The 15101-nt window shown below is 37.3% G+C and overlaps 1 protein-coding gene across 1 annotated transcript in view; it reads right to left on the bottom strand.

The window, feature by feature from the left end:
• Window positions 1–812: 812 nt before the first annotated feature.
• The window catches only part of Orc5 (origin recognition complex subunit 5), a 103634-nt gene continuing 89345 nt past the window's right edge, over window positions 813–15101 (bottom strand). Inside the window, exon 14 of the mRNA XM_048786171.1 lies at window positions 813–7124. Coding sequence (XP_048642128.1) covers window positions 7094–7124 — 31 coding nt within the window. The 3' untranslated portion in view covers window positions 813–7093. The remainder of the gene's footprint in view (window positions 7125–15101) is intronic.

Below are 15101 nucleotides of genomic sequence, written 5' to 3'. Positions count from 1 at the left end.
CTTATCATAGTGTCCTGTTCATGTCTTTCTTGTACACATCACAATGTTTATTGTGATACATTTATTGACATTTTTGTTCAATGCCTAAAGTTTTCAGACAGGAAAATGAGGTCTAGGGAAGTAACTCGACATTCAGAAAGTAATTATCAGAAACAGAATTAAAACCCAAGATACCTAAGTACATAAAAACCTTTAGAAATTACATAATTTCCCAGTTTACCCATTTTTAAAATGTAGTCTGTAATCTATCCTTATATGGAAATGAGGCAAAAAAATAAATAAAAAGCACTCATATTATAAAAGTATCTCATTTTATATCGTATGTCATGTAGAGAAATGGGAGAGTGCAAAATAACTATTTCAAACCTTATTATGAGAAGCCAGGTGCGGTGACACATGCTTGTAATCCCAGCAACTTGGGAGGCTGAGGCAGGAGGATCACAAGTCAAAGCCAGCCTCAGCAACTTATCGAAGCCGTAAGCAACTTAGCTAGACCATGTCTCAAAATTTTTAAAAGGAGGTGAGGATGGGGATGTGGCTCATTGGTTAAGTATTTCTGGGTTCAATCCCCAATACAAAAAACAAAAACAAAACAAACCTTATTATAAGACTAGAGTCATCAAGAATGTGGTACTGGCCTAGGTAGAGACATGTGGATCAGCAGAATAGAGCTGGACGTTAACTCACACATTAATGGTCAATTATTTTTCTCAAGAATAAAACAGAAGTAAAAAAAAGTAAATCTTAGTGATCTAGCATCAGGCAAATATTTCTTAGATATGACACTAAAAGAACAAACCACAAAAGATTGGTTGTTATCAAAATAATTTTTTTTGTTTCAAAGGATATCATCAACAAAGTGAAATTACAACTCCCAGAATGGCAGAAAATATTTGCAAATCACATATCTAAAAAGAATTGGGCATGAACAATATAAGAAAATATATAAGTGGCCAATGCACACATGAAAAGATTCTCAGCTTCACTAGTCATTAGGAAAATGCATGTCAAAAATCACAATGAGATACCACTTCGTGCACATTAGGATGGCTCTAATGAAAAAGACGGCAATTACCAGTATTGCTGATGTGAAATTGGCACCCTTCTATTTTGCTAGTAGAAATGTCACCTGCTTGGGAAAAATAGTTCCTCAAAGTTAAACATGGTTAACATATATCCCAGCAATTTTATTCCTAGAAATATATTCATGAGTTGAAAACATATGTTCATATAGAAATTTACATATGAATGTTCACAGTAGCATTACTCATGTAAGTAAAAAATGAAATCAACCCAAATATCTATCAACTGATCAAAGAATAAACAAAATGTAGTATATCTGATAAATAAAATATTATTAAGCTATAAAAACTGAAAAAGTCCCAAGCCATACTAAAACATAGATGAACCTTAAAAATTCATACTAAGAAAAGGCAAACACAAAAAATTGTACATTGCATGTTTCCATTTGTATGATACGTCCAGAATAGGCAAATCCATACCAACAGAAGATAGATTAGTGTTTGTTAGGGACTCAGGGAGGGGAGAATGGCAAGTGACTACTAACTGGTAAAGGGTTTCTTTGGGGAGTAAGAAAATGTTTCAGATTTAGATAGCAGTGATGGTTGTACAACCTCGTGAATATAATAAAATCCACTGAATTATGTATATTAAAAGGGTGATTTTATGAAATTTGAGTTACAATAATATTTTAAAATATCTTAAAGATATTTTTAAATATTTTTCCTGTTGTAGTGCATATTAACTTCCCACTCCCATCAATTCTAGGGTTATCCAACCTCCCTCATTCTCCCCCTCCCATCCTTTACCACCCCCATCATGGAATATCCATTTGGACAGTTATATTTTTATAAAACCCTCCTTCCTGGCCTCTATCTATTGTTCCCTATAAATCCTTATGTCAGGATCCCTTTCCAGGATTTCAAACTTGGGAACAGACAAAGAAGCAGTTAATCCTTCATTAGTGAGCCAGTCTGCAGAGAGGTAAATTAGGCTGATCTCAGAAAGAGACAGGAATGGAAAACAAAGAACATGTCTTGGGGTCATCTGAGTCCTGATTCCAGAGGTCTTGGACACCAGATGCATCTGCGTCTTCCCCACAAGTTGGTTTTTCAACCATTCCTTAGGTGCCATGAAGAGTTGCCTCTTCTTCTATCACTGGTGATCACACTGATGCACTTTACTATGTGTAGTATATTACAGTTTATGGCAAAGTAAACTATACGGTAAAGTTTACTGTTGATCAAAAATGAAAAGGAAAACAGGTCTAAGGGCTAATACTTGTGGAGACCTTACTCTGTTGGATACTGTTTTTTAATAAACTGAAGCATAGAAAGCCTTAGAAACTTCTTCAAGTTCACAGAGCTTGAATAAGTTCTCAACGTCAGTATCAGCAATGTCACTATTTATAATCACCGTACTGTGTTGCTTCCTATAGGATAAAATATCATATATATGAAAAGCACTATTATTTAGAAGAAACTGACACAGGAAGTTTCCATGTTAAAATGATTAAATAACTATTCTGAGATGTGGGTTTCTTTAAAAAAGCAATTATCTAGAAATTTATTATATAGGAACTACAAAAAATTACATAGAAACTTTTAAGATTATATAAAATTATAATTACATAGAAACTATTCATGACATTTGGTATTTTTTTTACCTCTGATTTCAGTTTTCTGCCTTTAAGTACTTGTATTTATTACCTGAATCCAAATTAACTCATATAAGTTAATATAAGTGGTCCCAGTTTCCATGGATCAGTGAAATAAGTATTTCAGCCTATACTGTGACAGAGCCACATACAGTGTCTGTTAGGTTCCCAAAGAAAGAAATGTTCATAACCTGATGTTTTTATTACCAGGAGAGTCAGTAAATGATCTAGAGTTCACACTAGAGCTGTTGAGGTTGACAGACTATGATTCCGTCATCTGAAATGCACATAGGGTATGCTATCGCAGCTGTAAATCAGAAAGGCACTTATGCTGCCTGGTTCCCCTTGCAAGAGTATCGCTAAATTCATGTTAAACTTATAAGCTGCTTTCTTGAGAAGACTAGAAAATCGGATTCTGGTGAATCTCAAGGCTTACCCAATTTATCTCCAGCAGAGGTTGATAAGTTGTACGTTAAGCCTTTCCTGTCCTTCCTCTCAGCCTTCCCTGCTGAAGGATGGATCAACGTTTTGTTAAAAGAAACATTCAGGGGCTGGAGATGTAGCTCAGTGGTAGAGTGCTTGCCTAGCACACAAGTGGCCCTGGGTTTGATCCCTAGCACCACAACAAACAAATAAATGAACAAACACACACAAAAAGTCACCTATAGGAGACAGTTTGTTCTCTGGACTCTTTAGGCGCCTGTGTTGGATTTCCCATGGAGTGCTAATTATTGATGAAAACCTGTTAGATGGGATCTGTGCATTGGGAATCCTTGTACAAAGAACAGGAAATGAAATTACCACTTCATTTCACATAAATATCAAGCAGTCACAAAGTAGGTAAGAACCAGTGCCAACATCAGATATGATCTGGTGACACCCAGGGAGCCTGCTGGCTTTAGGTATGAGTTAAGTAGGGTGCTGAGATGGGTGAGAGATCAAGCTGGCTCGAATACCTCCTCTTCCAGAATGCAGGACAGTATCTAAAATTCCATGATTTGAGTTTCATTCCTTAGTTTAAGCCTCCTAGATTACTGAATTATAATCAACCTAAGGGAAGCAGACATTTTAAATAGAATCAATTGTTTGTGTCTTCTTGTGAGTGAGTACCAGATCCTATCCTGGAGTGTGCTTTAGGAATGGAAAGAACAAAAAATGGGAACAACCCAGTAAAGAAAGATGACCAGCAGGAGCTTAGAACAAACCCAAGTTGTCCAAGTCCTGCCTATCTGTGCCCATCTCTGTCTCATAAGTTTTTTGCTTAACTATTCAGTCACCCAAGTCAAGAGGAATCACAGGAGGAAATGGGACTTGTATCATAAAAAGAAATGGCAGTGGGCCTCAAGTCAACAGAAAGAAGGGGAGAGACCAGGGACATTGTGGTTGGTAACAACTAACTAGGTCATGAGCCAACAGAAAACAAGTAACAATGCAGAGCAACCAGTCTGTTATACAAATTAGTAAAACAGAGTGTCTAAGTGCAGGTTGAATCTGAGCAGGGTTGATAAGAGAACACTTTCTGCAGAAGAGATCTAAGCTTCACCAGAAGCTAATGTCAGCTAACTCAGCAGAGGAGAGGCCATTCCCAGGAGGGCTTTTTGGTTTGTTTCTGTTTTGTCTTGTTCTTCGTAACTACTTAATATGTACATATGAGGGTAGACATTAGTTATACGGATCTCAATTACCCTATTAGAGAAGATTGTTCAATGAAACAAGCCATTCCTGCTGTCACTGAAAACACTAATAAAACTATGGATTGCAGCTCTGGAAAGTTTTTCTAAACCTACCTTCCTCTATGATTTCCTGATAACCAGGACCCCACTCCCATTGTACTTGTGATATTATAATAGTATGTTTGGGGCTATTTTCCTCAAGAGTTTGCAGGTTGCTCAAGTATTACGATCATGTCTTATTCATCCTAGTAACCTCAATATTGCTGGCACTCAATAACAGCCATTCATTTGGCCAGTATTAATTGAACACCTGCTATATGACTGGTGGGATAGTATGATATATAAAATAGAAAGGGCTTGGGTTGGGGTGTGGCTAAGCAATAGAGTACATGTTTAGGATGTGTGAGGACCTGGATTCAATCCCTGGCACTGGAAAACAACAACAATAACAAAGCAAACCAAATCAAAAAACCAAAAAATTTTAATTTTGATACATTCAATTAATCCACCTGTTCTTTTGGTATTTGTTCATTTTATGCCATATTTAAGAAGTGATTCCCTGATCCAAGGCAAAAACCTCATAAATTTTATAGTTTTAGCCCTTACATTTAAGTATGTGATAATTTGGGGTCAACTTTTTATAGGGTGTGAAATGGGGGTTCAAGTACATTCTTTTACACATGAATACTCAGTTATCCCAGTACAATTTTTTTGAAGAAATTATTTTTCCCAATTGAATTTTCTTGGTACCCTTTTCAAAATCAGTTGGACAACATGTACAAGTATATATGTGGATTCTCAATTGGAGCTTTGTAATAAGTTTTGAAACTGGGAAGTATGCATTCTCCAACTTCCTTTTTTGAGATTGTTTTGGTTACTTTGGGTTTCCTGTATTTTCATATGAATTTTTTAAGACCACTTATTGATTTCTGCAAAACAAAAAGCTAGGATTTTGATAGTACTGTGTTTAATATTTTTATAATTATAAAGTAACTTTTAGATGATAGCCAATAAGCTTTTCTAAGTAAAGAGGTTATCAAGGATAATCACTTTTAAATATTTTAATTGTTCCAAAGGACTAAATGTGGGTTCTTTATTATCATTTTTAAGTAACTTTATTCACTTTGAAGAAAAATTACATTGAATACATGCAAAAATGAATTTCAAAGAGTGTTCATGAATAAAGATGGGTGCTGCCAAGTAATTTACAATACTCTTACCAAGAACCAGTGCTCTTTAATCAGAAAATTTAAAAAAAAATAAATTTGCAAGGGATTTTTTTTCCTTTTGAAGAAAGCTGATTGCTAATTAATAAAAATGAGGACTGCAGAGCTCCAATAAATGAGAATGTGAGGAAGAGACTGAAAGATGAATTTTCAGGGAATGAAAATTCAAAAAGCAACAACCATGCTTCAATCTGTTGGTGTAAGCTCTTAAGATGCTCCCTTGGAGAAGTCTGATTGCCTTGGGATTTGAATTAGTGTCACTTACTGACAAAAATATTTCAAAATGTTTTCCTTATGAGTTTGCATGCTTAGCCCTTGCAAATGATGTTTTGTTCCACTGCTTTTTCTTCGGATCACTTACCTCTACTTCCTCCTCACTGGATACTTCCTTTTTTTGTTCCTGTTTTTGAATTTCACATTTGGATGTCAAAAGGTATCTTAAAATACACTATTATTTAAATACTTGATTTTCTTATATCCAGGTCATCGCCAACCATAGTATATCAAGGTCTTGATTTATACCCTGAAAAACTGACAAGGACCTGACCTAAGTGTAAAATATCCTAATTAAAATTAAATTTGGTATTCCTAAGACAAATTCATTTCAATAGGATTCAAGATTGAGTGGATAAACTAAATTTTGCTCTATGGCAAATACTATGTAATAAAGGAAAAAATACTCAAGTAAGTATGTCATTAATGGGAATTTTGTCAGTTGCAAAATCAATTACAAATTATAATAACCACTCTGTTGACCACTGTGGCAAAATTCAATTCCCTGGTTTGTTTGTGAATGATACATCTTCTTCTACTCTCAGATAATCTCTGTTCATAGAAGGGACCCCATTTTGATACAGCTGTATATGAAATGTAAATAAGGAGGTAACCCTAAGAAAAACCAAGTAGCATTTTCCAAAATAAATGTTAAGTGATTCATTTTTCATATCTATTATTTTGAATCCCTGGATCCACTGACCTCCTGTGTTTACTCTAAATTACTAAAAGTTTAACATATGCAGAGTTAACATGTTTGGGCTTTTTGAAAAGGTAAACATGTTAAATCAAACACAACACCACACAGATATATTCACTTTCACTGGTGGTACTGAAAGATTCAAACTACTAGTTAGGTGCAGTTTCTGAGAATATCCTTGGTTAGTCTGGGTTGAAACAACTCAAACCTGGGCTCTCTTTGCCAGAAAACCCTTTTGCAAAATTTTTATAATAAAATATACTTTTCCAAAGTTAGGATTTTTGAGGCTTCCATATTTTTAAATTTGTGATTTGCTTGCATAAGAGTATACTGTACTCTATATAATAGTAGCTTTGAAACTCATTTTGATTCTGATCCACATAAAAAGTACATTTTATCTTATAACTCAGCACACATACCTGTACGTGCAAAACAACACAAGTTTTATGAAACAATACTTACTACAAGCAATGTATTCCATCTGATATTTTCCATTGTATTCCATTTCTTTCATTTTGTAAAACTGCTGTATACTCCACACAAATTATGTCACAACTCTGGAATGGTTTTTCAGCCTGCAGTCAAATAAACACTGTTCAGAGAAAGACAGTTTTATCACATCAGAGCAATGTTAGCATAGGCCTTCAGTTTGTCACCTGATAACCCTAGCTTTGATTCAACTGCTACCCCATTGTGAGTGACCTCTAAGTCTATATTCTTTCCAGTTTTCTTTCTTTTGTAATAACCTTAGACGCCACCTACTGTAGGTAAATACAAACACGCAAAAAGATAAAACAGCAATCCTGTAGCATAAGTCCTAGGCTTTTAAAAAATCCTCATCTTAAACATACAATCTATAAAATTGGTAATTATGTATGTAATCAGCAATCAAGAGCAGGGCAAATACTGAAGGCAAAATAGTCCCACAAAAGCAAAATACGTGTGGTGTTAACATTTGCCAGTCTCCCTCTCTCTAGACTTGTTTTTCATTCCTTGTCCTCCCTGATGTCAAATATTTGGCTTGGTGGGTAGAATACGGTTGCCTTCTTTGCCTTAATGTCTGCTTTCTTTCCCAGAAAGTTGCTTTTCTCTTAGACTCATGGCAGCCTTCCACACAGTCTCTCCCCATCCTTCTCTTGCACTCTTAAGAATGGAAGCTCTTTTATTCAGTCCAGGGCACTAGCTCTCTCTTGACTCCTCACCCACTAATCAATCACTCATTGCCCAAGGATTCCCAGTAAACTCTGGCTCCCCTTCCTCCCCTGCCAGAACATCTTTTCAGCTTTCATCAAACAAAGGCTCGTGATTACATAGCCAACCTAGACAGGGATACAGCATAACAAGACGGGGTTTTAAAGAAATGCAGACCTCGATTCAGTCAGCACCGGATTTTATTAGGTAAAAATATTACTCATTGTATCTAACCAGCATAAGATAAAGATTTTATTTGATTATTTGATTTAACCAGAGATTAGGTGAAATTAATTGAGCCATAGGGAACTCCCTACTCCTGGTCTAGCTACAGAAAAAGTCCCTTTAATAGTCTTGGGCTTTCTCTTTAGCTCTACCTATATGGACTTTGCTAATGAGGTTGTCACTATTTTTTGATACTGAGGATTGAACCAGGAGTGCTTTACCACTGAGCTACATCCCCAGCCCTTTTGATTTCTTATTTTGAGATAGGGTCTCACTAAGTTGTTGAGGGCCTCACTAAATTGCTGAGGCTAGACTCAACTTGTGATCCTTCTGTCTCAGCCTCTATGAAACAGTGGTCCACTTCACCTTTTGAATATACCTCTGAGGTTTAATTTTAAAAGGGACCTGTTTTCCTTTTCCTCTTTTCCCTCTCCCCCTCCCTGACCTAGGAGTGGGGAACAAGATTTCCTTGAGTTATCTGTGCTCCACAGGAAGGAGATGTCTGCCAGAGGATCTAGGAGGTGGACATCTCCCAAATTAACAAGTGAATCCTAACACACCTTCAGGGTGCTCTAAGACCCCCTACCAGAGCACACCTGGAATGCAACCCTTGAAGAGTTCCTTTAAAATCCCCATTCCTCCTGTTGGGTAGACTCACAGCCGCAGGGATGGGAGTCCCCTGTGTTTCTCCTTTGCTAGCAAAGCAATAAAACAACTTTCTCCTTTTTCTCCAAACTGTGTCCTCGTTATTAAATTGGTGTTAATTGGCATTGGGAACAAGGACTGAGCTTTAGGTTACACCCAGAGTTCCTGGGATTACAGGCACCTGGCAGGTTGTATCACTTTTAACCTTCCATCTTTTGCTCCCAGGTTTTTGTTAAGTACTTTTACTTTTCCCACAACGCATCTTTCTTTCTTTGTGATTCAGTTGCCTGAAACTAAATACAGGAAATAGCATGGAGTAGACCTATATCATCAGTATCCTGTTCAAAATCGGTTTAGCATTTGCCATATTTTATCATATCATTTCATCTAAAAAATTTGGCTAGTCAGGTGATGTGGTGCATGTCTGTAATCCCAGCAACTCAGGAGGCTGAGGCAGAAGAATTGCAATTTTGAGCCTAGCCTCAGTAATTTAGTAAGACCCTGTCTCAAAATTCAAAATAGAAAGGGCTGGAGACATAGCTCAGTGGTAGAGCACCCCAGAGTACAATCCCCAGTACTGCAAAAATAAAAAATAATTTAAGATTAAAAAAAAATTGATTAGGTAATGTCATATCCGATGAACAATGCTCACATAGAAGAATAACTTGTTTGACTTTTTGCTTAATTGTTTTCATAATTTTAAATAGTTGATACCAATATTTGATATTTTCAATATTATATAAAGATATAATGATAAAAGTGAAGATCAACTATTATTCCACTACCTAGAAATAACCACTGAAAGTACCTCGGTTTTTATCCATGGATACATTTTTTCATAAAAGAGTGAATGTGCATGCAATATTTTAGAAAATTTAAAAAGCAACATAGCCTTTGGGTGGTTGGAGTGAGGGTTTTTTTTTTTTTACTACTTCCTTACATCTTTCTCTGCTTTACACATTTTAAAGAATGTTTATGGTTGCAAGCCATAATAAAAGAAAGTCAAAACCACAAAAGACTAATAAGCAAGAAGCCAAGGTGAGGAAAGAAGTTCTTTGGCTGGCAGGGCTGATGGATGGTGGGATAGGTAGGGTGCTGGGAGGAAGGGGTGCAGGTAAGGTGGGTAGGAGTCTACAGAGGAAGGAAGTTTCAATTAATCATGTATAATTCTCACTTCCTGCTGTACTCAGAACTTTCACACCTGGATGCACCTTCATGATCACTTTCAAATATATGCTTATATTTTCCAGGACTTCACCAAGAGCTGATAAAAAACAAACACACACAACAACAAAATTGACTTACATCTTTTGCCAATGAAAAGAAGTGAGGAATAATTTATAAGTATTTCTTTAACTTCGGCTGTTTGAATCACTATGAAAAATCCCACTCATACCTAGGATGTGGCTGGCAGGAAAGATGTGGTTATTATCTGCGTTTCCGCCATCAGGCACTAAAGGAGGAAGTGCGCACATCTCTGCAGGGCTAGCACTGACTCCCCATAGACTACTATTTCAGTGCAACTCTGTTAAATTACACTCCTTCGCCTATCCCAGGAAACTCCCCTCTCCCTAATGAAGCATTTATCACCATCTCCACGCTAAATCTACAGCCTATTCCCTCTTCCGCACCTTCATATCTCGGCTCCATCCATCTCCTTCCTTTGTTTTACTTGGGAGGGAGGCTTGTTATATATTGCTTGTATAATGCTTTAATCATGGACCATGGGTTACTTTACAGCTCCCTGAAAGCCTTGACAAGGCCTCTATATAAATAAAATTATTATTATTAAAGTCAATTAATCAGAGGCACAATTCACTCTTCAGCATCTGACATCCCAAAGACTTACTCATACAGAAAAGACTTTTTGTTCACCACGAGAGCAAAGACATTTTTTCAGAATAAAGATTATTAAGCAAGATACTATAGATTTAATTTGATTGTAATTTGTACATTACATACAGAAGTGTTGACCTGTTAAGGATCAATGATTGATGAGCAGTGAAATAAAATATGCTACTGAGTAATTGTGTTCCAAGAGTGCTAGTGAGGCTTGTTGTACAATTTGCAAGCAATTTTAATTCACACTCAGCAAAAGGTAGAGAGAAGCAGCTCCTTGTATAATTAGAATCTCTCTCCACCCCAATTTCTTTTGACAGGTCCTCTATCTGAAGTAGCTAATTCTTTCCTGTTTCCTCCTCTTAGCAAACTTCTTATTGATATATGTATGTACACATTTATCACCATCTCCACACTGTACACACACACACACACACACACACATATAGACACATATATGTATATATGTACATTTACATATATACACATATATATACATAGAGAGATATCAAGACATATACACACACAATATACATACAGACAAGAGCACAACTGTAATTGTACAGCTCAATAATTTTCATAATCACAAAAAAATGACCACACAGATCAAGCAACAGAGCATCACCAGTCTTCAGATGATCCCTCTACCACCACCCACTTACCACCCCACTCAGAAGTAATCCTGATTGCTATCCCCACATTTCTTTTGTCAGTTTTGTAATTTTCTATACACTCAGTCCCATAGGATGTGTTCCTTTGTTCTGCCCAATGATTTGTTTTTTATGATACTTAGGTTTTCTGTTATATTTAAGTTCCTTGCTATGAGGCAGGAATCATTAAGAACAAGGACTAAAAAGAGCTATAAGACAGTCTCCACTCTTTCTTTCAATTTTTTATTACTTTTTTTAAAGTTTTACATGACATTAGAGTGTATTTTGACAATATACATGGAGTATAACTTCCCATTCTTGTGGTTATGCATGATATGGAGTTACACTGGTCTTATATTCATATACGAACAAAGGAAAGTTATCCCCAATTCATTCTACTGTCTTTGCTATTCCCATTCCTCTTCCTTCCCCTTCATTCCCCTTTGTCTAATCCAAAGTATTTCTATTCTTCCCTTCTAGCCCTCTTATTGTATGTTAGCATTCACATATCAGAGAGAACATTTGGCCTTTGGTTTTGGGGGATTTTCTTATTTCACTTAGCATGATAGACTCTAGTTCCATCCATTTGCCAGCAAATGCCAAAATCTCATTTTTCTTTATGGTTGAGAAATATTCTATTATATGTATGTGTGTTTGTGTGTTTGTGTGTGTGTGTGTGTGTGCGTAATACATATATATAATTTTATATATGTATGCAAGTTATTTTTTTTCCTTATCCATTCATCTGTTGAAGGACACTTAGACTAGTTCCATAATTTAGCTATTGTGAATTGAGCTGCCATAAACCTGGATGTGGCCAAGTCACTATAGTATGCTGATTTAAAATTCTCTGGGTATATAACAAGGAATGAGATAAATAGGTCAAATGGTGGTCAGTCTCCATCCTTAATAATCCTTCAGTCTGAGGGGAAGACAGAAATATAAACAGATGAGGTCAGGTTAAGGGTTCTATGAAATGTGACAGTGGAGCTTCAAGGAGATGGGAGGCTCAGTCCCACGATGGCTGAGTAGGTCAATACAAAGGCAGACATTCATCTTGATGCCTATTGTCTACATACCTTAAAATTCTCTAAGGACTTGAGAAAAGGATAGAATTGTTTGGATCAAATTATTCCTGGGTTGATGGTGGGAACCTCTTTTTTTTCTCATTTCTATTCTTCCTCCCTTTTTACTTGTTCCAACCTCTCATCCTCCTCTATATCCCTTTCCTCTCAACTCTCTTCCTCCCTTTCCTCTCTTTCTTGGCCTCCTTCTCTTCAGAAGCTTCAGGTTCTTCCTCCAGTTCCCTCTGGATCCTTCTCTCTGAAGGGCCCTTACTTCCAGAGTAAGAAGAAATGGAGCTCCAGGCTGGGCCCCACACCCTTCCCATTTACCCTTCCACCTAGGTTTTCTTAGTGGGCTCCAGCACTGTGGGGGGTTGGGGCTGAGCAGGCAGAAAGGACAGATAAAAGGAACCATGGCTGTGACTGGAGAATGAACAGAGGGAGTGAGAAAAACCATTTCAATCAATTCTTTTTGGTGTCTCACTTTGAGTCCTGCAGTCAATCAAATCGAGTTTGGTTGATTTAATATTTATTGTGCTCCTTGTACCATGGCCAAGCACTATTCAATTCTGGATGTTGAGGTGGAGTGGATGTAGTTCTGTTTTGTTTTGGCTTCTGCAAATTCATCCTTCTCTCTGAAAACCCAAAAGGTGGTTTGTGGTGATTGCTGTGAGGACACGGCTCTTGCCAGGAGGATACTCTCTGTTCAGTGTCAATAGGAGTCCACTTAAAGCACCAGCAAGGGACCTGGACCTCCTGCTTCAGCATTATGCCAAGAATCCCCAGCCTGTATTTCTTTTTCATCTGATGCTGACAGGGTGGTTTTGTATCTTATCCATTGGCTGTTTAAACTGGAGAGTTGGCTGAAAATGAGCTGGCTGAAGTTCAATTCAGACAAGATGAATGCCCAGGGTTGGTAAACTACAGAAGTTGGAAGAGATAGTCCCCATCCCCCTTTTCACGGGATTTTACACAAATGGGGTGTTGTAGTTTCAGAGGACAGAATGTGACTATCATTGGGCAAGTGTTAGATGGTATTAAGAGGCACAGTAGTGAGAGGCTGTACATCCAAGAGCCTTGAGTCCAACGATCTGAGTTTAAATCCTGGTTGCAATAACTGGACCAGTGACATTAGGCAAGTTGCTTAAACCTGAAATCTCTCCACCTTTGGGATGGCAGTGAAGGTCTCAGGGGTCAAGTGGGCTGGGAAGGGCTCCCTTGTAAGCTGTATCTTTGTGGCTTCTAGATGGAAGTTTGTTTTAAAACTGGAGGATCTTTTGGTGCAAATTGCAGGAGATTGCTGATGTCATTCATTGCTTATGTAATAGGAAGTATTTTGGAGCTCAAACTTCAGAAGGGGTGTAGTTGAAACAAACAAACAAAAATGTAGCTCTCTGGTTTGCAATGTCTGATGAATAGATCTTATGGAGTGCCAGGATGAAGACCTATGGGTCCCACTGGTTCATCAAAAGATAGTAACTATATGAAGATGCTCTTGAATCAATGATCTGTCACCAGGGTCCAGAGTCTGAATGATAGGGGGCTGGCTGGAAGGTCATTTACAGGCTTAAGGTGTTTATTATTAAATACAAGAAAAGCTTGTTTCATGTTGTCTGGAAACTCCTCAAGAAGTATCTCCTTGTGCTTCTTTGAGCTCTGAATGCCAATAAAACCAGAAATCACAACCAATATAGTAGCTCAAATATCCTCCCACTCAGGTAAAAACCACTGAATAAGAATCAACATCAAGTAGGTATCGACATAGATATTTAACAGATGGTAAGTGATGAGAAGGTACTGGGGTCACTTGCTGGTTAACAAAAAGGATGTATAGCAGAATCACATGCATATGTCTTGTGTATAAATGAATGAAAGTATAATACACTTTTATGCCAACAAATATCTATTTGGAGCATGTTTTCACCTGTAGTCATGACTTGGGCTAGAGTCAGAGATGGGAAAAGACAGGCCTTGTCTTAAAGGAGGCTGCAATCAATTGTTTGAATCCTGGGCTTCTCTGGGTAGTTCTCAGATATAACAGAAAAGTTTCTCTGAGGAAACACATCTCTGAAATTTTCATGGTAGAAAATGAGAGTTAAGACCAAAGGAATTGATTTCACTTTTCCTTTTGCATACTACATATAATGGGTCAGGAAATCCTGTTAGCACTACTGTGAAAAAATAACCAAACTCAACCCACTTCTCACAATTTCTCCTGCAACTACCCCAGATCACATCCTCCTCCCACTTGGAACAGCCTCTTAACTGATCTCCCACTGTACTCAATTGTAAACACAGAAGCCCAAGTGACCCTTTGAAAGAGTTCACCTCTATACTCAGGGTCTCTGCTCTATAGTTTACTACTTTGCTTACAGTAAAAGCCAAAGTCCTTACAATAAGAGGCCCCAAGACATTAGGGTTCCTATTCCATCTTTGACCCCATCTCCATTCACTTCCTCTTGACTACTCTGCTCTACTACATGGGTCTCCTTTTTGCTCATTGGCCCTCATTTTTCTAGCTGTGCTGCCCCAGGGCCTTTTCACTGTATCTGTGCTCAGTCTATACCAATTTTCCCATAAATTCATGTGACTAGCCTTTCTCTGTAAGACTTACCCCAATCACAGCATTTTACATCATCTCTCTTATACACACACACTATACATAACTCTGGCCCTTCTTTTGCATTTCTGTCATTGATGTACGTACTGCTCTACGTTTGTGTAATTTACTTGCTTGTTTATCATTTATTCTTTGCTTCCTCACAGTAGAATATGAACTCCAATTTTGCAACTTCATTCACTTTTCTAGTCTAAGTAAATGGTACATTTAGCACTACATATTTATTAAATGAATGAATTAATCAAATAACCAAGATGAAAAGATACCTTAGAAATAATCTGACCTCCAATGTCATATTTCAAAGTTTGGAGGAGGGAT

This window comes from Marmota marmota, unplaced genomic scaffold, assembly GCF_001458135.2.
Source record: "Marmota marmota marmota unplaced genomic scaffold, marMar, whole genome shotgun sequence".
Taxonomy (NCBI): domain Eukaryota; kingdom Metazoa; phylum Chordata; class Mammalia; order Rodentia; family Sciuridae; genus Marmota; species Marmota marmota.
The sequence above is the reverse complement of the archived record's forward strand: the minus strand, read 5'-3'. Positions and strand labels throughout refer to the sequence as shown.